We start from the raw sequence: 24761 nt of genomic DNA on the forward strand, positions 1-24761 counted from the left end.
ATAGAAAGTAAGTAAATTAGTGGTTGCTTAGGGGTGAAGATGTGCAGGAGGATGGGGGATGATAGCTAAAAGGTGTGGGGGGTTTCTTTTTGAGGTGATGGAAATGTTCTCAAATTATCTATGCGACAGTCACACACATTTTTAAATATACGAAAAACTATTGAATTGTATAGTTTAATTGGGTGAATTATATGGTATATAAATTATTTCTCAATGGAGTGTTAGAAAAAAGAAAAATGGCAATTAAATGAAACATGTGGTTTTGGACTGGAGTCCTTAGCAATTAAAGACATTTTGGGAACGACTGGGGAAACTGAATGGTGTCTGGGGACTAAATGTTAGTAAATGTATCAGTGTTAATTTCCTGATTTTGATGGTTGTATTTCAGCTATTCAGGAGAAAATGCTGGTTTGTAGGAAATGCACTCTAAAGTATTTGTTAGTGATGGGTCATCACTGTAGGTAACTTACTCTCAATGTCTGGGAAAAAAGTTTTTTTGCCACTTATCTGTAATTTTGAAGGCATTTCAAAATATAAATATCTTTTGTAAAATTCCTGATTTAATTTTAAAATGTGAGGCTAGGGGATGGAATATTGGATTCTCCTCAACCACGGGGCACTGCTAGCCCATGATCTAGCCTGCCTATGGTGTGTGGGAATGGTCGTGGTGGTGGTCTTATCCTTTAGCAGGTAGCATTGGGCCTGACCAGTTTCTGTAAGATTTCCAATTGACATTAAGTTGTATAGAATTTCTTCTCTAAAACAATAACATTGACTTTGAGAAAGAAAAGGTAAATACTATTTAGTACAATAAAAGAGAAATGGTTGAAGAAATCAATTTATTTGAAAAGGAATGCTTCTTTATTGATAGTTACATTTATTAGCAGGGAACATAATCAGTAGCCAGTGGAAAATATCAGACCACTTCGGGAACATGCTGCTAAAAGCCTGTGATCTCATCGTCCTTGCTTTTGTCAGTCTGGTAAGCAGTAAGTGTCAAAGTTGAATTTTGTTGAGGAAGGCCTTTGAATACTTTCATGTGAATATAACTATTATCACCTACTCGCACCTAAAAGATAAAAAAAGAAAAAAATGAAAAGGAGATTCATTCAGATGGATCTATGTCAAGTGAAATAAGCTTTTCAGGAACAGTATTTCTAGATCAGAATTCTTAGACCTTGATTTTCATAAACCTACCACCTTATTTTATGAGAAAGGACAGGCTAGAGGCATAAGCCCTTATTTTATTTCATTATTTTATTTTATTTTATAATTTCCTACTGCTTGGGCACAATGAAAGTGCATTTCATTTTCAAAGATGCACAAAGCAAGAAAACAAGTGACAGTCTCCTTATTGATTCTGTTTTCTGACTTCCAAACTGAGGTACTTTATTAGCCACATGATTTGAAAAGGGAGGAGAAAGTCAGAATTGTCCTAGAAAATTTGGGAGGTGTGGTTCCCATATCTATATTAGCACCTACATTATAAAAGCCCACTGATAGGACTGAGCAGACAGCAGGGGATGGACAGTCTAGTGTCCCTTTAAAGTAAAGGGATTTTGCTGGTTAGTCATTGGTGTGAAAATTGAAATGGTAGTATGGGCATGAATCTGAAACCTAGAAAATCATGGTAAGAATTTCTACCTTTGTTTTGGTTGGGACAATAAAATTTTTGTCTTAGAATAATATTTTTTATGTTCTGATGTCCCTTCCTAATTAACAAATACCATTCAGCAAATGTTTACTATGATTTGAAGGCTATGATGAACATTGTATATACTTCTTACTATAGGCCTGAACAAAGGTAGAACAATGACAGTTTTACAGATGGAGAAGCAGATTAGGAGAGATTAAATAATTTTCCATAAATCTCTCAACTAATAATCGACAGAGTCAAAACCTAAATCTAGAGTCCAACATCTATGTTCTTTTCACTCTATAGTGTAACCACATTTTTTTTTCATGTAGGTTCCACACCCAGCATGGAACCCAGTGCAGGGCCTGAACTCACAACCCTGAGATCAAGACCTGAGCTGAGAGCAAGAGTTGGATGCTCAACGAACTGAGCCACCCAGATTCCCTTACTGTTTAACATTTTAAAAGTATTCTGCGTTTCGGGGCGCCTGGGTGGCTCAGTGGGTTAAAGCCTCTGCCTTCGGCTCAGGTTGTGATCCCAGGGTCCTGGAATCGAGCCTCGCTCGGGCTCTCTGCACTCAGCAGGGAGCCTGCTTCCTCCTCTCTCTCTCTCTCTTCCTGCCTCTCTGCCTACTTGTGATCTCTGTCTGTCAAATAAATAAATAAAATCTTAAAAAAAAAAAAAAAGTATTCTGCGTTTGGACAGGACATCAGCCTTTGCAGACATTATTAGAAGCAGCATAGCCAGTACATAAGAATCAGACCACCTGGGTTCAAATCCTGGCTCTGCTCTTATAATTGTATGACCTTTGTTAGTTACCTCATCTCCCTGAGGCTCCATTTTTTCATCAGTGACACAAGGGAAATGATCATACTTATCTCATAGATTTGTTGAGAGGATTAAAAGAGATAATACATGCTCAACTCTTAGAGCCTGGCACGTTGTTAAGTGTTCAGTAAATTTCTAGCTCATTTATTTCACATAACACCTGGCAAAGTAGGGTTTTTTTTTAAAATTTTTACTTTTTTTTTTTTTTTTAGATTTTATTTATTTATTTGACAGACAGAGATCACAAATAGGCTGAGAGACAGGCAGAGAGAGAGAGGAGGAAGCAGGCTCCCTGCTGAGCAGAGAGCCCGGTGCGGGCTCTATCCCAGGACCCTGGGATCACGACCTGAGCCAAAGGCAGAGGCTTTAACCCACTGAGCCACCCAGGCGCCCCACAAAGTAGGTTTTTATCTGCATCGTGCAGATAAGGGCATTGAGGCTCAGGGAAGATGAGGGGCTGTGATCACCCAGGCACTGCCTAGTGGAACAAGTTGAATAAGGGTTCCAACCCGGAACTGTCTGACACCAGAAAGCCTGCAGCCCTTCCATTCCTCCACCTGCCTCTTGATAGACAGATACTTGGGAAAGAACACAGAAGGTCACTTCACCAGAAAGACCTTAAATGTAGAGAGCGGTTCAGAGCAGAGATCAACTAGACAGCCAGGAAATAATGAAGGAACTGGAGTTAGGAGTTGTAATCCAGTAGGAGAAATTTGACAAGGCAGGTGGTCTCTCTCTCTCTCTCTTTTTTAATCCTTTCAGGCAAGTGGTCTTAAGGGATGAAAAATTTTAAGTTTTCTGATGAGTTTTTTAAGAAATGCATCAGCTGGTTACTATATGAAATTTATGAACTTGGACTAATTGTAAATTATTAAAATAATGATCCCAATTTTGGTGGAATGTTTCTTGTCTTTGAACAAAATCATTTTTAACTGGAAATACATTTTTCAGCTGTGAAGAAAGCAGATTGAGAAAGGGGGAAACAATGTCGCTGCTTTCGGAGTATCAGGCGGGATCTCATTCATGTGAGCCACCCCAGGACCTGTCATATACTAGGAGCTCAAATTTGGTAGGACTGGGCTGATCCATTTACATGACCCAATGTTGTAGTTTTCCTATGCTGAGGTGGTTAGGACCTCTTATTTTATTTTATTTTATTTTTTGCTGAAAACATTTTTAAAAAAGATTTTATTTATTTATTTATTTATTTATCTATCTGAGAGAGAGAGAGGGAAAGAGAGTATACAAGCAGGGGGAGCAGCAGGCAGAGGGAGAAGCAGGCTCCCCACTGAGCAAGGAGCCTGATGCGGGACTCGATCTTAGGACCCTGAGATCATGACTGGAGACCATGGCAGACGCCAACAGCAGACATGAGCCACCCAGGCGTCCCTGAAAACATTTTTTTAACATTTTATTTCTTAAGTAGCTAATTGTTAAAGAGGAATAAGCCAGACTGTGCCTTGGTCCAATGGTTTTGTAAATCTCAAGTACATGTGTTTGAATGTCTGTTGTTATTATTTATTTATCTGATTTATTAAATCGGAATTATCATCTCAGTGCGAAAGAATGAAGATGGTTCTCAAATATAGATGGTTGACTAGTTGAATTGGTTCCCTCTCAACTTCGCAACCATTTTCTTCAATTAGAACTGCATAGTGCATCATTTAGTTTAATGATATAGTTATAAAATGAATCTTAAAATTATTTTAAATGCTCCACTGTTTTAAACTATACCTACAGTGCCACAAATTGAATCCACTTACTTGAATTGCCAAATTATTTAAATTTTATTAATCAAAATGCTGTGTAAAGAACAACAGTAGCTTCAGCTATTTTCCCATCTAAAATTACTTTAAATCATTCCTAAAATCCATTTAATTTAGACACATAGATTCACAAGGATTCCATAAAAGTGGAATAAGTTTCAAGATAGCATCTGGTCCAGCTCCAGGCCTTCAGGCAACCGAGATATCTTCTCATTTCACATAAAAAGTGCCATGGCCACAAACTAAGCGTCCTTGGAAACGTTATGAAATTTCTTTCTATACAATTTCCAAAAATTGTAATTTGTAAATTGTAATGGTAATTTGGAAGGAGTCAATTTGGAAAGCTTTCTAAATTCACAGGAAACAGATGGTGGAAATATATCATCATCTGCCAAATTTGAAAGTCTAACACTTGGGAAATTTCATGCTAGGGAAGCACCTTCATTTAGGACAACCAGAAGGGACAAAATATATGGTCGGGGTAACAGGGAACATCACACAAAGTGGGAAATGCAGTGTCTTTTAGTACCAATGTGAACCCAACAAGGATGTTGAACTCTAACCTTAATGTAGTAATTTATTCCAGCAACTACTTGAGTTTTATACTCTACAGCTTCAAATTCTTCGTAAGTCTCATTTGTTTTTTCTTCAAGCTGAGGTTTAACCTTAGGAGGAGAAAAAAGGAAACACATTATATCAAAGCTATAATGGACCCCACTTATGTGATTTTCAGGTCTGGGAAACTCGTGCTTTTAAAGGTCCTCAAACATCATAATAAGAGCTATTTACAGTATTTCAAGGAAAAGAAAAGATCTGCCTTTAATAAGATTACATGAGCTAACTAAAATGTTAAATTTTGTGGCTTTAGGCTGAATTTGCATCAAGTCAGTGTGGTAATATGGCAACATGGTAATGTTTTCACTAGTAGAACTCTGATATATATGTCTTTGAGTAATAAAAATGGGAGAGCAATAATTACTATTTCACCTAATTTTTTTTATTTTAAAGTAATTTCAGACTCAAAGTTACAAAAGTAGTATAGTATACCTCAAGATCCTTGATCTAATCACATCTGTAATTTCCTTTGCCATGTAAGATAGCACATTTACAAGACTCAGGGATTAGGATGTTGGCCACCATTCTGTCTACCACAGAGGGATTATAAACTTTGGTGGCAGCATGCCTAAACCTGACATGACAAGGGAATGGTGTGCCTCAAATTCAATATGTGAACTTTTACTGGATCTATCAGTTTTCAGTATCGGTCCTTCATTCCTTCTCTCAGCTGAGCCTGATATGCTACTTTCCACTGTGTTCTCTCTGACTCACTTTCTGTGAAGAGTAGGGCTCCAGAATTCTGCCAGAGCTTGGAAGAAATGAAAGGGAAAGATCTCGGGGTGGCCTAACTGCTCCTCAAACAGATCTGCTCTCAGTTTTCCTGGCTTTAGCCCCATGCCTCACTCTCATTGTCATACATTTCTGGCATTGCTCGTGTTTGAGCCATTTTGGAATTCTGCACCACGAATCCGCTTGCTGCTGGCTTATCACTCCCATCTGGTATTGGGCTCCACCTAAGTGGCCAGTCATTTTCCATTGTTCATCTGTTTCCCATCTTCCAAGGTTTGGTCAGTATCTTTGAGGTGGTGTTTGCCTATCTCTGTTGTCTTTCTATGTGTGGGTTTGTGCCCTTTCCCCCCTTATTTTTTCCTGTCATCTAGAGGGAAAAGAAAATAGATGTGTATGTTCAATATACCTTGTTTATTGGGAAGTTGTCTCCCTGCTCTTCACTAAAGCATTTTACGTTTTTCAGGCAGGCCTCCCACGCATCTAGTTCTCCCAAGGCCATTCAGGCCTTCCCATCAGTGGGCGGACATATTGAATTCCTTTTCTATCGGCCCTGTGGTTTGGGTGCCAGAATTGGTTTTCAAAGATGTAAATGTTTTCCAACTTTTTGAGTTCTTAGACCACTTTTGAGGGTAAAACACTCACGGACCACCACCCATTTCTCCTGTGACCTTCAGAATAGATGGAAAGAATGTGATATTGCTTTCTTGAGATGGAAAATGAAGCTTCAGAGTGGAGAAAAGAAGAAGACAAATTGTAAGGGGGAAAAATCAGAAATGGGAAGAGGTGGGTGCAAGAGAGAGAGGAAAAATGGTAGACAGAAGTGCAGAGAGAAGTCAAGTAAGGAGAAGAGTTACTGTCTTCTTGCTTCTCCTATCTAACACTTCTGCATCAATGCTGGGTACTGGTCAAGTTAGAAGCTGAGTTGGAAAGGGTTAATCTCCAAACCCAAAATTATCTAGTTAAACCTCATTTTACAAATGAGGGACCCGAGGCTATGAGGAGACTATGACTGCTTAAGGCTGAAAAATTATTAATTACAGTTATTTAAGGTTTTTAATCCCTTGCCTGGTAGCTTAAGTATCTGATTTATCTGTTGTAATGATCTGTATTCCTTCTGGTTTCCAGTCTTTTGGTCATTTTTTTTTAACCACATATCAGAAAATTTTATTTCTATTTGTCCTTGTCTTAAAAAACAGACAAAATCTCTAACCTTTTCATTGCATCTGTGCAGTTTACAAGTCCAGAATTTTCCATAAGAGAGCTGATTTCCAATGTCCTGGTTTGTTTTGGTAAGTGCGCTGACACCTTCAGACTGTGTGCTGTGATTTCAGGTTTACTGTACCTAGAGCCTGTAGCCTTGCTCTCTCTTCTGAGTAGAACAGGCTGGTATTCTTCTAATGTTGGATGCTATGAACTGGGTGTGGGAGGGGTGGAGGTTGAGGTCTAAGCTGAGGAGCAGGAAAGGGGGCAGAATAAGAAGGAACTGGTCAGTGAAACCTTAATTTTCAGAAGGCAAGCTTGGTATTGAAAGACTACCCCAGGGATGGGTGCTGGGAGGGTGGATGTCAGCTGGGAGTGGTGGTCTGGGACCTGCTGGAATACAGACAGACCTTGGACTGAACACAGTTGGTGTTCACCTTCCCCATCCTGCCATATTCAGTTGTGGCTGAGATGATGGAAGAAACAGTATGGGCCTAGCCACTGTCACTCGGGCCCCAGCCCGGAAAAGGATGCTCTCAGGGAGGAGCAGCTGGTAAAATACAATTACCCTAGGGCTGTTCATATATTTTTATTGTTGTAGAGCATGAATCTTGGTGAGTTGTTAGTCCTCTGAGATCTGAGGATTTGAGCCACGTTGCACCCAACACACCTAGGCATTTTCCCTATCTAAAATCATTCTGCAGAAACTTTGGACTATGCATAAAATAGGGAAGAATGGATAGAAAGTTAATAGTGGCAACATGGGTAGGCCATATTTTGGCATGTTTTACAGAGTAAGGAAGGAGAGTTTGGGTATAGCATGAAAGTATAGTAGGACTGATGAGAAGTGACCTACAGACATTTGTCATCTGACTATGTTTTTGAGGGAAGGCCAAGTGTGGGGCAAGGCACCTACTATGCAAGAAATGATGGCACCCCACATAAGAGAGGAAGGGCAGAGTCTTCGACTGGATGGAGGAATGAGATCCAGCAAGGGATAAGGAAATTGGGAGTATTTTCTTGTACCAGTTGACTGCAATCTTTAAGAGATGGAACTGAGGCACAGGCTGGAGGGGCCATGGGGATGGGAGAGAGTGAGAAGCCAAGAAGAGAGAAGGCCCAGGTCCACCTCTCTGGGGCTTCTAGAAAAGGGTCAACAGGATATGACTGAAAGGATGTTCCGGCAGCCCTAGGTTCCTGTTGCAGTTGTTTGCTGGCATACATTCATAAATTTGTACTGAGTTTCTGTGGTTCTGCAACTTCCTTGAGCAAAGTTCTCTGAACCTGAGCAGAAGCTGAAGAGGAAGTGGTGGCAATGGGAGTGATCTCTAATTGAGGACTGGAATGCCAGAATTTCACAGGGTCAACAGAAATCAAGGGTGGAAGAATGCATGAAGCCAATCACGGTCCAGGCTGGATGAGCCCTCAAGTGGGCCTGAGCATGTTCTGATGATGAAGATGGGAGGGTGAGGGCCTGAAAAATTGTGGTGTGGCTGAATGGCAGGTTCTCTGGGTGTGGGGCAGTGGGAGAGGTGATTGATGGGGAGGCTGTTGGTCAGAGAGGAGAACACAAATATGTGGGTGAGTGACAGCGGTGACATGCTAAGCTCTGGGTGTGGTATCCATGATGGTATGCAGAGGGGGTGTTTGTATGATGTTATGGTCTGTGTGGATGACAGGAATGGCATTCAGCAATTAGGTTTGACGTAGGGGTGTGTGCACGTGTGCATGTGCGTGTTGTCTGTATCTACCTGTGAGTACGTAACAGTACCCTTCATTTCCAAGAGTAATTATTGAAATAACAGTTTTTTCCTGCAATGAACATACTCAGAATTCTCATCCCAATTCTCAGGTCAAATATAGTCCTTATTTCCTTGAGTGTATCCCCTTTGTAAACTTTTCTGAAGGCAAGAACCATCTTTGTGTCCCTTCTGTCCCTATAGCAATTCACACAGTACTGTGTACATAATGTTTTCTGAATGAAGAAACCAGGGCTGTTTTTCTTCATGGCACCTTGTCTTCCTAGAAAGGATAAGAGGATAGAAGGGGATAGCAGAGACACTCAACTAATATAGAGAATCCTGGAAAAGGGGATTTCTTCCATGTGTACTTGGGACCCAAGCTCTATTTGCATCCTTTAGTGATCCATGATACATAACTACCATTCAGTCTCCTTCATCTTCAGAATGGGGACTCTTTTCTCCTGCCTTCAGAAATGTTCAAGTCTCCTCAACCTGGAACTCTTTGTTTGATTTTCTTCTCTTTCTGACCTCACCCAACACCCCTCTTTCAATTTTTTTTTTTAAAGTAAGCTATTTATTTATTTATTTATCAGGGGGAGAGAGAGAGAGAGAGACAAAGTGGGAGCATAAGCAGGGGAATTGAAATGGCAGGCAGAGGGAGAAACAGGCTTCCTGCTGAGCAGGGAGCCTGATGTGGGACTCGATCCCATGACCCAAGCTGAAGGCAGATACTTAACTGACTGAGCCATGTAGGCATCCCTTCCTTTTTCATTTTGATGTCAAATTCCTTAAACCTGCAGTTCTCATTTTTTCTTTGATGCTTCACCTCTCTGAGATGGCTTTCCCCTCCTTCCCTTCTCTCCCAAATGGAGTTCTTCCTTCAGCTGGCATTCCACTAAGAAAACTCTCTGTTAAGGAGAGTGAGAGCTGATAAACTTAAGCTCCTCTAAGAATACCTGCATTTTAAAAAGTGATTTTTTAAAAAATTAGAATATATTAAAAAACAAAGGGATAAAATTACAAGGTAAACGACAGGTAGTGGTGGTCTTCCCTAGGACCACCTCAGATCATACTAAGCGTATGACTACCAAAACTTACTCATTTGTCTGACTCTGACTGGGCCCCTAACTAACTCTGTAATCTTGGAGAAGGTGTTTGATTATATTTCTTCACCTACAGGTGGTTTTGGTAATACCTGCCTCTTGAGGTTGTTTGTGGGGAGATTAATTTTATCCTTCATGGGAAAGTGCTTCCTAAACTGCCAATTCTTCTGCCTTCTAATAGTTATTTGGGAATTGCCCCCCTAAGGTTCTCCTGGGAGAGGGAAGCCAAATGATAACTGGGAGCTTAATACCTGAGAAGCTGAACTACTACACAGTAATTATTCACTTGAAAGTTAGGAGCTTTGATGGGCAAACTCTAATGTCCTTCCTGGTCCCAAACCTATGATTTAAACAGTGTTCCTAATTGGAGGTTGTTTTATTATGTCCCAGTTATCTTGGCTTCTCTAAATGGACTCTAAACCCCTTGAGGAAGGGGGCCATGTCTTAAAGTCCTTATGTGTCTTCTGTAACATTTAACACAATGCTGGACACCTAAGAGATAGTCAAGAAATGATTCATTGATATTCATTTCTCAAATTGATTGAAATCTGAGCCTGGCTGCTCACACAAATAAGGCAATTTGCCATACCACATATTTCCCTCAACCCCCATGCTTCTCGATGCTCCTGCCACTGTATAGTGGAAAAGGCAAGTGGTCAAAAATCTGAAGATAGGCTAGCTTCTTAACTAGGCAGATATTAACCTCTTTGAATCTCAGTTTGAAATCTCATCTGAGATATGGACATGATGATTTCCTTCCCTGTGCCCGGGGTTATAAAGACCAAATGAGAGGTCAAATGGAGGACAAGGCTTTTAAAACTGCAATGCACCTTTCTAGAGTGATATAACTATTGTTCATACCTATCTCTCATTCTGCCTTCTTGATGGGGCTGGAGCCTGAGGTAAGCAGCAAGAAACACACTTTCAAATTAATTTCATAATTTAAGATGTGGCTCACAGATGGTTTTTTTTTTAATGCAAGGCCTTCTTATAGCTTCTTACTAAAAAAATTATTCTTGCTAACCAAGATAGGCTTTTTAAAAATCATTGAAATTTTCTGCACACTCTCTCTATGTGGAATCTCTGTTATTCCCCCATTTCCCTTATAGCTCTGTTTCCTAGAAAGTCTCAGGGGGGATTTTCCAGGGTCACGGGTAACTTTGGGCAAAGATTTGAAGCAAATAACTGTGAAGACTCACCTATGCATATTTTTTTCTTGTTTCCAGGTCATTTTATGCACATCACCTTATGTAGTCCTTACAGCTCTGAGATCAGCAGAGCAAGAGGTGTGATCTTCATCTCACAAATAGAATTAAGAATTTTTTTTTGCAGTGCTCTGCTTTTATTTTTTATTTATTTTTTAAAAAGATTTATCTATCTATTTGAAAGAGAGAGAGAGCAGGGAGTGGGGCAGAGGGAGAGGGAGAGAGTCTTAAGCAGACTGTGTGCTGAGCGCAGAGCCTGACGCAGGGCTTGATCTCAGACCCTGTGATCATGACCTGAGCTGAAACCAAGATTCAGAGGCTCAACAGACTGCACCACCCAGGTGCCCCCAGTGTTCTGCTTTTAGAAAACCCATCTCCCATAGGCCTCTTGGATTTATGTATCTCCAGATCTGTAGCCAGTGAGGTCATGGACAGCAGCCTGGATATCACCAGGGAGCGGGCTAGAAATTCAGGCTCTCAGACCCACCCTACCCCAGATTCTGAGTCAGAATCTCCATTTTAACAAGACTCCCCAGGTAATATATGTATACATTGAAGTTTGCGAATACTGACCTGTACATTGAAGATTGAGAATTCTGACCTCAAATAAAGGTACTAATGACTTAACATTATCTTTTGGAAGAAGAAAAGCTACAAAAGTATCTTTTTTCAAAAAGAACTCTTGAAAGGGAAACATTTATCCCCAAAGAATGAGTTGACAGAAATCTAGGCATCGCATCTCTAGAGAGCATTCCAGAGCCCTAACATAGAAATCCTATCTCTTTCACTTACACAAGAAGCCAGTCTTATTTGCCAGGGTCATAGAAGTTTCAGAGAGAAAAAACAAGGAATGATACAAGAAAATAGGGAAACAATTTACAAACCTAAAATGGTAATTTATATATATTTTCTTTTCATAAAATAAACAGTATAATAAAATTTTATCATATAGCTGATAGCTAATCAAACATGTAAAAAATGTATCAACTTGCTAAAAACATTGATTCTGTTTTCACCATCATCAGTTTCCAAATCAGCATAGACTATGCCACTCCTCTTCCCTTCTAGTTTAATCATATTCTAAATATGATAAGACTATAATTTTTTTCTATGTAGTCAAATTGGCAGGAAGTGTGTAAGTGGATTGTCTTTGCAATGTTGTTCTTCATTTAACCCATTTAAAAAAAATTTCCCCACAGAGCGTGTGAAGTCTAGTTTGTCAAATTGTTAAAAAGCTGACTTTAATTACATGTTGGCTCCATTTGGTAAGATTAGAAGCTTCATCAGAAACTGAATTAATAATCCTAGTATCATACATTGTAAGCCTATAAAGATGACCCAATATAAATTCTTTTATAAATGGGGAAACCGAGGCTCTGAGAAGGGGTGTTACATGTTCAAGATCACTCTCATGGTTGGGATTATTAGAGGTTTCAGCTGAAAAGGTTTTTAGTTGTAAGGAAGCCCGAACAAAACCGCACATTTCCCAATGTTCTGCTGGTTTTCATGTTCACCCACACACTTAACACGGCCCCCCTAGGAACCAAGATTTTGGATCAATCCTCTTCATGAGATATACCAACTCACCTCATTAGCAATCTCCTGGATTTCTGGAGTGGCCGGTTTGGCTTCAGTTAAGCCTCCAGGTATCATTTTGGCTAATTGCTTCTTTGCTAGGCAGGATGCTGGAACTGAAGTGATCAAGGAAGCGTGGCGACTCTGGTTTTTAAAGAGGGTGTTGCTCAACAAGCTCCGCCTCCAGAAAGTTCTCTTTTTCACAAAGAGCAAAAAGGCACAGGGAAAATGAATAATTCTCAAAGCAAGCCATGCTGTTTCCTCAACAGAATATGCCAGTAGGAATTGGGGAGATTGAGGGCTGAGGATGAACAAATGGGTGTGCCCAGCGAGTCACATCCTCACAGGGAGTCAGACTTCCCCGTGTTCTCTTCGACATTGGTTCCATCCTGTTGCATCTGAAGAATGAAATCTGGAGCAATGACCAGAGTTTCCCAATGTTTAAAACTTCTAATACAAAGTTTTATACTTTAAAGGTACGTGTATTAATAATGTCAAGGTTGATTGTTTAGAATTTACTTGACTTTATAAAGAAAGCAAAAGGGTCTGTCTGGAGAACCTTGGCTGGATACTTGAATTTTACTGTTTGTTTGTTTGTTTTATACTTCTAGAACTATAGAAAAACACAAAGGGTAAAACAACAATCACCTATATTCCTATCACCCAGATTTAAAACTTTTAACATTTTATCTTACCTACTTTCCCTGTTTTCTTTCCTTCCTTCTTCCCTTTCTCCCTCTCTTTTTCTCTCTCTCTTTCTCCCTCCCTTCCTTCCTTCCTTCCTTCTTCTTTCGTAGTTGTTGTTAGGAAATACAGTATTACCAGTCTCCCACTCCCACCCCCGACCCCCCAACTTTGCCCTCTGCAGAGATAAACTATACTGTGAGTTTGGTATCCTTCTAGGCCATTTCATACATTTACTTAGTGTGTTTTTTTAAAAAATTTGCATATGTTATATGATAAACATGTACTCTATATATACTTTTTTCTGTCCAGCATGTTTTTGAGATGTTCTGTGTTGACACACAGATAGATCAATCTGGCTTATTTCCTTTAATTGTTACTTGATGATTGATTGATCTCTATCTATTTACCTACCTACCTACCATCATCTATTCTATCTAACTGCTATATGCTATTCCACATTTTACATACTTATTCCCCTACTGATGAAGACTTTGGTTGTTTCTAGTTTTTTACCCTTATAAACAATATTGCGGGATGCCTGGGTGGCTCAGTGGGTTAAAGCCTCTGCCTTCGGCTCAGGTCATGATCCCAGGGTCCTGGGATCGAGCCCCTCGTCGAGCTCTCTGCTCAGCGGTGAGCCTGCTTCCCTTCCTCTCTCTCTGCCTACCTCTCTGCCTGCCTCTCTGCCTGCTTGTGATCTCTGTCTGTCAAATAAATAAATAAAATCTTTTTAAAAAAAACCCAATATTGCATCTTTCCCTTTTGTACATATGTAACAGCTTCTGGAGGGAAATTATCTTGAAGCAAAATTGCTGTTTTGGGTGAATATTTATCTGCATTATTTTATTCAGTTTTTAGAGTGTATAACACACACACATGATAAAAATGTTCAAAAGGAATGAAAGAGTTTCCAGTATAAGGAATTCTTCACCCACTCCATTCCTCAGCCACCCTTCTATTCTCTGTCATCAGCTTCTGTATCCTTCAGAGTTATTCTTTATACGTATAAATATGTAAATAATTAACTACACACATACATATATGTGTGTATATACTTTTCTTCTATAAATGGTACAAATGGTACCCTACCGCATCATCTATTATATGCTTTGCTTTATCCCTAACAATATATTTTGGAGGTTGTTTTATATTATTATACTATACATTGATACTTTCATATTATAATTGATGTGTAATATATTATATAAATTATATATTAGAAAGGTGCTTCATTCTTTATAAAGTTTGGCAGGTGCTTGACAAATTTTTGGAGATAGGTGGGTGTCTTACAGGATAATCTAAGTCTTGCTATGCAGATGGATGTCCACGGAATGCCCTCATCCATGTATTGAGAGAAAGAGCAAATGTGAATGACATGGTGCTCACTCAAGAGGCCACGGGTCATCTGAAGACTTAGCTCTGGCCATAGATAATCCTTCACATCTTCCTGTGACCTTTCTAAGTCAGGTCCTCTCATATCTAGGCCTTCAACTTTTTCTCAAGGCCACGTCCATTTCTGCCTCTCTGTTTACCAACTGGCTCAGGAGATACTTATCTAATCTCCCCGGTGGTCAGGCATGGGGTAAGCAGCATATCTTCTGTTCTCTTTCTATGCTTGTTACTCTTGGGTATTCCCCGTTGAGTCTCAAAAATTTCTTTTAGAAGAAAAAACTGACTCAAAGTAAATACTCCTTTTGTCTTTGCATTTCTACTATGTCCTAGCTCTTCTCAAGGGAGTATGGATGCCTCTGATAGGGAAGAGTCATACACATGGAAGTGCAGAAAAGAAAAGCACAAAAATTAATATCTCTGTTAATAAAAATTAAAGTGACAAAAACAGATCAGAGGTTGCCTCTGGCTGGAAGTGGGAGAAAGGATATAATGCAAAGAGGCACAGGAAATATTTTCAGGAGATGGTACTGTTCTATATCTGGATAGTGGTGGTGGTTATGCAATGGTATACAGTTACCCAAATTCATGAAATTGTACACTTAAAATGGGTGGACTTTATTGTATGTAAGTTACACCCCCCCCCAAAAAAAAGCTGAGGTAAAAAAGCACTACCTTTTAAACACCTTGTTTATGTGTCTCTTGTTCTTGCTTTTATATATATATGTATATATATATATATATATATATATATTTTAATATTTTATTTATTTATTTGACAGAGAGAGACACAGTGAGAAAGGGAACACAAGCAGGGGAGTGGGAGTTGAGAAGGAGGCTTCCCACTGAGCAGGGAGCCTGACGTGTTGCTTGATCCTAGGACCCTGGGATCATGACCTGAACCAAAGGAGATGCATAACAACTGAGCCACCCAGGCGCCCCTCGCTTTTATATTTTATACTGCTTCCTCTAATATCTTCCATTAGAGTCTCAGCTACCACCGTATCAACATGTTGCCTTAAAAATGGTTGTAAAGACCCCATTTGAAGTGTGTGCCCCAAAGGAGGACAAAGTTATTCCTCCTGGCAATGCTCATGGTGAGGCGAAAAGTAAGAGGTAAGGTTGATTGAAGATAGGTCATAGAAACAGGTGAAAGTTTTTAAACTTTAGTTGTCAGGTAACAGAGTTCACTAAAATTTTTGAACTGTACAGAAACCATGTGTGCTTTAGAAAGATAAAATTGGAAGCAATGTGTAGGCTGAATTGAGGGACAAGATCTTAAAGACAGAAAGATTGATCAGAGAGTTTTCGAAGTGGAACAATGAAAAGTTAATCCTGATCCAATGTTGTGTTGAATGAATTGGAGAGGAATGGGTATGACAATTTATAAAAAAGAGTATTGGGAGGGAAGCGGGGACAAGAAAAAAGGGAATCAGTGTTTGATGTAGGTATTTTGTTTGGATGACTAGGAAGATAACTGTACCATTAAATAGAATTTGGATATATAGGAATGAAAACATATTTAAACAAGTTGGTCAATACTGAATATATAAGTGTATAACTGGGAAAAGAAAACCACCTCTCCCCCTTTTCCAGGCAAATCCTAGGGAGAATGAAGACCTTGGCAAAAGAATTTAGTCAAAGGATTGTTAATGTAATGCAGAAATCAGAAATAATGAGTCTTGATATTTCAGAGGCCTTAGTTATAAAAATTTGATTTTCAATCATATTTCATAAAAAGTCTTGTGGAATAAAAAAAAATGCTAGACTGGACATTCTAACTCCGTGAAAATGAGAAAGGAGAGAAGGCTAGGGAACATTAACATACCAATGATCTCTGGGGCAAAACAGGAGTGCTGGGTATATGAAGTTCTTGCTTAATTTGAATTTATTCCATCTTAGTAAGTCACCAAAAATTTGAACTTCTGTCTTATTACTTCATTAAGAAGCACAAGAGTCTCTCCCATAGTAGCCAGATGTTAGCTACCATGAAATACAATTATTTTTCAAATATGGTCTAGGACAGAACTTTCTTTGTATTATATAATTTATTTATATATTTGTATTATATAATTATATAATTTATAATCTCTTTCTGAGAAGAAATTAGCTTTCTTGATAACATACTTAAACAAATTTCTGATGAACTTTGACAGGGATAAGACTTGTTTGGCAAACCCAATTATTTTCTCATAAAATAGCTACTTTTTATAAATGATACGAATAAGTTTCTCATACTTTTCAGAGGACTACGAAGCTCAGGCTTCCCTTGTCATCATTAGGGTTGGACAAAGGCCTTGCGGAGAACTGCAGAGAACTGCAGAACCAGCCTTCAAGGAGGTGTTGGCCAACACTGGAACTGAGGAAAGCCATGCCAGTCCTGCCAACTGAAATCATGGTAGACCTGGAGGAGGGGCTAAGACAGTGGGAGGTGGGAGTAAGAGCCCAGAGGAAGGTGAGGAAGCATCAGTGGAGGGGAGGAGAGTTGGGGGTCAACAGCCCCTGTTCAGCAGATAATATGTTAGAGATGCACGTGGGCTGTTGAGACAGTTGGTGGGTGGCAGCCTGTGACCATGGCAGACCTCAAAGGGCCCAGTGCCATCAACACTCATGGAACTAGAATCTCTGCTCTTGCTCTACTCCAACTCCATACTCAGGAGAAAGGGCTCCTTTCTCAAACTCAACTTTTGTCAGTCTTTCCTCCCCCCACATTAGTACAGTAGTTTTCAAATTGCCCTCAAGGGCTCTAAAGGTTTCTCAGAGCTCCCCCAGGGCTTGGAGGGGAGGGGGAGAAGAAATGGGGGAGGGGAAAAGAGCACTTAGCTACAAAGCTTTGTCTCCGTTCTTTGCTTCAGCCAGAGTGGTATGGCTAAGCACAGAGAAGAGGGAGATCTCTGAAAGAATTCCTTTCAGAAGGAGAGCTCTATTCTTATGAAAGAACTTCCTTGTCCAGGCCTTTTGGGGAGAAAGCTGTGACTCTGTGATCTGGGTGTGAAAGTTGGCATCTTGTCTTGAGAAAAGCAGTTTTTATTCTGCATTTGGAGAGAAGGGGAGACCATTCAGCTAGCCAGGTTTCAAGAGGGCCAGCCTGTGCTTTAAGATGAGACTGTTCTCTGTGACTTTGAACCTCGAGCTTAAAAAAGTTGACTAAACTTACAAAATGCTTGGTAGGAGTGGATTTTTTTTTTTTTTTTTAAACAGAGCTCGTTGTCAGAGTTTCATGCCTGAATTGCTGCGTAGCAAAATAGAGCAGATAGGAGGGAATAAGTAGAGTGAGCCCTTAGAGCTCCGCCAAACTCCTGGGGAGGCATAGAACTTCCTCCTCTCCAAACTGGTCTCTTTGGCTGGGCAGTTCCCAGTTCCCATCTGGATGGCATATATTTGGGGTTCCATGTGGGATTCTTCCCCCTCCCACACTTCTTTTAAATTGAGGTACAATTTATATGTGGCAAGATGAACACATTTTTAATGTATACCTCAATAATAGGTGCTTAAGTTTTTATAGTTGTATACATCCACATAATGTTATAGAATAGTTTCATCATCTCAGAAAGTTCCCTCATATCCCTTCCCAGTCACTACAGTCTGCTCAACCAGTACTTTTCCAGGTTTTAAATTTTATATAAGTGGGCTCATACTATAGATTTTCTTTTTTTAAATTTAAATCCAATTTAGTTAACATGTAGAGTATTATAAGTTTCAGAGGTAGAATTTAGTGACCCGTCAGTTGCATATAACACCCAACGCTCCTTATATCACATGCCCTCCTTAATGCCCATCACCCAATTATCCCTTCCCCTTACTCACCTCCCATCCAGCAACTTTCAGTTTGTTCTCTATAGTTAAGAGTCTCTTCCGGTTTGCCTTCCTCCGTGTTTTTATCTTATTTTATTTTTCCTTCCCTTCCCCTATGTTCATCTGTTTTGTTTCTTAAATTCCACATATGAGAGAAATCTCATACTATAGATATTCTTTTGTGTTTGGCTTCTTCAGCTCAGCAAAATGATTTTGACATTCACCCATGCTGTTGCTTTTATCAAATAGTTTACTCCTTTATTTCTGTATGCTATTCCATTATATGCATAAGCCATGTTTGTTTATTCTACTGATGGGCATTTGGGTTATTTCTATTTTTGCTTATTTTGAATAAATCTTCTATAAATAAGTCATTTCTCTTGAGTATATACCTAGGAGTGGAAATCCTGGGATATAAGGAAGGTGTATGTTTAACTTTATTAGAAACTGCCAAAAAATTTCCAATGTAGTTTTACCATTTCAAACTCCAATCAACAGTTCATGAAAGTTCTGGTTTCACTATCCACTTCAAAAATTGGTATTGTTATGTTAGCCTTTTTAATTTTAGACATTTCTGTGAATATATAGTGTATCTCCCTGTGATTTTAATTCGCATCTCCTTGATGAGTAATAATTTTTAGCACCTTTTCATGTGCTTATCAATCACTTGGATATTTTCCTTTTTTATTTTAATTCCAGTTAGTTAACATACAGTGTTATGTTAGTTTCATTTGTATGATATAGCGATTCAACAGTTCCATATATCACCCATTATGCATCACAAGTGCACTCCTTAATACCCATCACCTACTTAAGTGATGTTTCTGGTTAACATCACTTTGTTCCCTATAAGTAAGAGTCTGTTTCTTGATTTCTCTCTCTCCCTTTTTTCTGCTTGCTCATTTGTTTTGTTTCTTAAAGTCCACATATGAGTGAAATCATATGGCATTTGTCTTACTCTGACTGACTGATTTTGCTTAGCACAATACTCTCTAGCTCCATTCATGTTGTTGCAAATGGAGAGATTTCATTCTTTTTTATGGGTGAATAATCTTCTATCATATATATATACCACATCTTCTTTATCCATTTAACAATCAGTGGATACTGGGCTACTTCCAAATGCCTTTGAATTAGTGCTTTTGTATTCTTTGGGTAAATACCAAGTAGTACCAGTACTACTATGATTGTAGGGTAGTTCTATTTTTAACTTTTTGAGGCACCTCCATATTGTATTCCAGAGTAGCTACACCGGTTTGCATTCCCACCAACAGCGCATGAGAGTTCCCCTTTCTCCACATCCTGGTAACACCTGTTGTTTCCTATGTTCGTAATTTTAGCTATTCTGACAGGTGTGAGGTGAGATCTCATTGTAGTTTTGATTTGCATTTCCCTCATGGTAAGTGATGATGAACATATTTTCATGTATCTGTTGGCATCTGTATGTCTTTGGAGAAATGTCAGTTCATGTCTTCAGTCCATTTTTTAATTGGATTATGTATATTTTGAATGTTGAGTTGTATAAGTTCTTTATACATTTTGGATACTAACCATTTATCAGATAATGTCATTTGCAAATGACATTCTCCCATTCTGTAGAGTGTCTTTTAGTTTTGTTGATTGTTTCCTTTGCTATGCAGAAGCTTTTTATTTTTAGATAGTCCCAATAGTTTATTTTTGCTCTTGTTTCCCTTGCCCTTAAGAGACATATCTAGAAAAAAAGTTGCTATGGCTGATGTCAAAAGGTTTCTGCCTATCCTCTCTTGGAGGAGTTTTAGTTTTCTGTCTCACATTTAGGTCTTCCATCTATTTTGTATGTGGTGTAAGAATCATTTCGATATTTTCTTTCATGAAGCCTCTCTTCAAGTCTTGCCTCCTCCTTCTTTTTCTCTATGGAAAAGTTCTTTATGTATTTTGGATGTGAGTTCTTCATCACACATGTATATATTTATATTGCGAATTTTCTTCCAGTCTATAGCTTGTCTTTTTTACTTTCATAATGGGTGTTTTTGATGAGTAGGTGTTTTTAATTTTGATGAAGTCCACTTTTTTTCATGGTTATTGCCTATGTCATGTTTAAAAAATATTCACTGACATTAAGATTCAGTAATATATCTTTTTATATTTCCTTTTAGACATTTTATGATTTTAGCTTTTACATTTAAATGTATGATCCATCTCAAATTTATTTTTGTATGGTGTGTGAGGGAGGTCAAATTTCCTTTGTTTTTCTTTATGGATAGCTAGTTGTTCCAATATCACTTATTGGGGGGAAAATCCATCTTTCTTTCACATTGAATTTTCTTGATATCTTATGCAAATAAGTTGACTATGTAAACGTGGGTTTATGCACTTATTATTAAGGCCTTTTCCCTGTCAGGGCCTGGTAAGCCAAGAGAATGGGGGAAGGCAGCAAATATCAGGTATCTTGCCAAGGAAATCTAGATCCAAAGAGTAAGAAATGTGGAAGGAAATGGTATATGGTTGTTAACTTTATTCTATTGCCCCTAAGAACAATGTTCCTATTGTGTATATAGGTCTGCTGTTGGTAAAGGCCCTAAATGCCAACTGCTTGTAACCAGTTACATGAACTTAAGAAGTGCTGTAGCCAAAATTGTGAGACTCTCAGATTTCCGTCCCTCCCCCAATACCCTTACGGGTTACTGTACTCACCTATTTTTCCTATCTCATCTATTAAAACTTACTCTTGCAAAAGAATCTGCAAATCTTTCACAAAAAAAAAGTATAGATGACTAACAAAAATCACCCATGAGTGTTGACATTTGGCTGAGATGAAGAAATGTAATGGTGAAGTTTTATGCATGCAATGAACAAATAAATTATAGGAAGTAGAGTGTTCATAGTACCTATTGATCACACCAGTTTGGTGTTCACCTACCTTGTTGACATGTTAAAGCTGGTGTTTCCCTGCTTCAAAAACTTGTTCTAACTTGTTAGACCCCAAATGTTTCTTCTACCTCCATCCTTCCCCAGGGACCCATCTCTAACCATTCCAACAGTCTAAAGTTGGCAAAAGTTGCTCACAAGGAGGGAGGTAGTTTTATATTATGGAAAAAAACAACGTTGGATTAAATAATTTTAGAGAATAGTTGAAAACTTAATGAAAAATATATCTAATTGTCCCCAGGTGTTTATATTTACTTACATATTCTCTAGATTATAAACTTTATTTAAATATACAATTTAGTGACTGGTAAGTGTCTGCACTAAATCTTCTTTAATGATTCTTTTAGCCTTGTTGAGGTATAATTGACAAAATTATAATATTTTTAAAGTGTACATCGCATTGTGGCTTTGATTTGTATTTCCCTGATGACATGATGTTGAGCATTTTTCACTTGTCTGTTGGCCATTTGTGTGTCTCCTTTGGATAAATGTCTGTTCATGTCTTCTACCAAATCCATGACTGGATCATTTGTCATCAAGGAAATACAAATCAAAACCACAAAGAGATATCACTTTACACCAGTCAGAATGGCTAAAATGAACAAGAACAGGAAACAACAAATGTTGGTGAGGATGTGGAGAAAGGGGAACCCTCTTACACTGTTAGTGGGAATGCAAGTTGGTGCAGCCACTCTGGAAAACAGTATGGAGATTCCTCAAGAAGTTAAAAAATAGAGCTATCTTATGACCCAGCAATTGTACTACTAGGTATTTACTTCAAGGATACAGATGTAGTGAAAAGAAGGGGCACCTGCACCCTAATGTTCATATCAGCAATGTCCACAATAGCCAAACTGTGGAAGGAGCCAAGATGTCCATTGACAGATGAATGGATAGAGAAGATGTGGTCCATATATACAATGGACATCAGAAAGGATGAATACTTAACATTTATATCGACGTGGATGGAACTGGAGAGTATTAGGCTAAGTGAAATAAGTTAATCAGAGGAAGACAATTGTATGGTTTCACTCATATATGAAATATAAGAAATAGCACAGAGGATCATAAAGGAAGGGAGAGAAACTGAATGGGAAGAAATCAAAAAGGGAGACAAACCATGAGAGACTCTTAACTCTGGGAAACAAACTGAGTATTGCTGAAGGGGAGATGAGTGGGGAGATGGGATAAACTGGTGGGTGGGGATTAAGGAGGGCACGTGATGTGAAGAGTACTGGGTGTTATATGCAACTGATGAATTATGGAACACTACATCTGAAACTCATGATGCACTGTATGTTGCCCAATTGAATTTAAATAAACAAAAAAGTGTATATCACTATGATTTGATGTACGTATACATTGTGAAAGAATTCTCACAGAGGTAATGAATACATCTATGTCTCCATCACCTCACATAGTTACCTTTGTGTGTAAGACAACACTTAAGTTCTATTCTCTTAGCAAATTTCAATTATATAGTAAGAATTATCAACTATAGTTACCATGTTATTCATTAGATCCTCAGATCTTATTTGTATTTTAACTGAAAATTTATACCCTTTACCAGCCTTTCCCTATTTTTCCCAGTCCCAAATTCTAACAACCACCATTTTTTAAAAAGATTTGCTTATTTCTTTTAGTGAAAGGAGAGACAGATCGAGCAGGGGTGGGGGGCAGAGGGAGAGGAAGAGAGAGAATCTCAAGCAGACTTGCCACTAATTATTGGGTTCAGGGCCTGGTCCTACAACCCTGAGATCATGACCTGAGCCTAAATCAAGAGCTGGATACTTAACCAACTGAGCCACTCAAGTGTCCCATCTAGCAACCATCCTTTTGCTCTGTTTTTGCATGTTAGACTTTTTGTTGTTGTTAGATTCCTCATATAAGTGATACTCTGCAGTATCTGTTTTTCTCTGTCTGGCTTATTTCATTTATCACAATGCCTTCCAAATTCAGCCATGTGCAGGGGTTCCTTCTTTTTTAAGGCAGAATAATATTCCTGTGTGTGTTCACATTTTCTTTGTCCATTCAGTTGTCAACCGACACAGATTTTTTCCATACTTTGGCTATTGTGAATATTATTGCAATGAACATGGGAACATAGGTATCTCTTCAAGATAGTGATTTGTTTTCTTTGGATATATATCTAGAAGTTGGACTGCAGAATGATATGGTAGTTCTATTTTTAATCTCCTGAGGAACCTCCTACTGTTTTCCATAGTGGCTGTACCTTCCTACTAACTGATAGTTTACCTTCCTACCAACTGTGCAGGGTTCCTTTTCTTCACATCCTAGACAGGATTTGTTATCTCTTCTCTTTTTTCTCTCAGCTTTATTGAGATATTATTGACATATAATATTGTGTAAGTTTAAGGTGTGATGATTTGACATATATACATATTTCAAAATGAGTATCACAGTAAGGTTAACACAACCATAACCTCTCATAGTTACTTCTTTTTTATGGTGACAATTTTAAACATTTACTCTCAGCAACTTTCAAGTATATTATTAACTATAGTCACCATGCTGTACATTACATTCCCAGAACTTACTAATCTCATAACTGGAATTTTATACCTTTTAACTACTCTCACCCATCCATCCACCCCTTCCCCCAGCAACCACCAAATCACTGTTTCTAATGAGTTCCATTTTTTTAAGTTTACACATATATTGTCTCTCTCTGTCTGACTTATTTCACTTAGTGAAATAATGCTCTTGAAATCCATCCATGTTGTCACAAATGGCAGGAGTTCCTTCTTTTTTATGGCTGAATCATATCCTATTGTATCTATTGTCTTTAAATTTTTTTTTAAAATAAGCTCTATGCCCAACATGAGGCTTGAACTCATGACCCCAAGATCAGGAGTCACATGCTCTACTGACTGAGCCAGCTGGGTACCTCTCTCTCTCTTTTTTTTTTTTTTTTTTGATAGTAGACATCCTAACAGGTGTGAGATGTTCTCATTGTAGTTTTGATTTGCATTTCTCTCATGATTTGTGATCTTGAGTACCTTTTTGAGTACCTGTTGGCTATTTGTATGTCTTCTTTGATCATTTGCCCTTTAAAAAAAATTTTTTTTTTTTTTTTGCTATTAAGTTGTGTGAGTTCCTTGTGTATTTTGGTTATTAGCTCCTTACTGGATGTGTGGTTTGCAAATATTTTCTCTCATTCTTTAGGTTACCTTTTCATTTTGATAACGGTTTCATTTGCTGTGCAGAAGCTTTTTAGTTTGATGCAGTCTTACTTGTTTATTTTTGCTTTCTTAACCTTTGTTTTTGGTGTGAAATCTAAAAAAAATCATCACTCAGACCAATGTCAAGGAGTTTACCCACTGTGTTTTCTTCTGGAAGTTTTACAGCTGAAGGTCTTATATTCAAGACTTTAACACATTTTGATTTGATTTACACATATGGTAAGAGATAGGGATCCAATTTCATTCTTTTGCATGTGGCTCTCCAGTTTTTCCAACACCGTTCATTGAAGAGAATATTTTCCCCATTGTATATTTTGGATCCTTTGTCAAAAATTAATTGACCATATACATCTGAAACTAATATTATACTGTATGTTA

The 24761-nt window shown here is 38.4% G+C and overlaps 1 protein-coding gene across 1 annotated transcript; it reads right to left on the reverse strand.

Moving 5' to 3' along the window:
• Positions 1-823: 823 nt before the first annotated feature.
• CSTA (cystatin A) lies at positions 824-12523 on the reverse strand. Its single transcript, XM_080825968.1, has 3 exons — positions 12415-12523; positions 4794-4895; positions 824-1069 (listed from the first exon to the last, which is right to left on the reverse strand). Exons 1-3 carry the CDS (start codon positions 12478-12480, stop codon positions 941-943), a joined length of 297 nt encoding a protein of 98 aa, XP_080682094.1. The 5' UTR covers positions 12481-12523; the 3' UTR covers positions 824-940.
• Between the last annotated feature and the right edge of the window lie 12238 nt (positions 12524-24761).

Source organism: Martes martes (assembly GCF_963455335.1).
Source record: "Martes martes genome assembly, chromosome: 1".
NCBI classification, from domain to species: Eukaryota; Metazoa; Chordata; class Mammalia; order Carnivora; family Mustelidae; genus Martes; species Martes martes.

Coding starts and splice junctions, on each gene's coding strand:
- CSTA (XM_080825968.1), bottom strand. CDS start 12,480: ATGATACCTGGAGGCTTAACTGAAGCCAAACCGGCCACTCCAGAAATC. Junction 4,896..12,414: donor TCCAGGAGATTGCTAATGAG/GTGAGTTGGTAT, acceptor TCTCCTCCTAAG/GTTAAACCTCAGCTTGAAGA. Junction 1,070..4,793: donor GAATAAATTACTACATTAAG/GTTAGAGTTCAA, acceptor TTTATCTTTTAG/GTGCGAGTAGGTGATAATAG.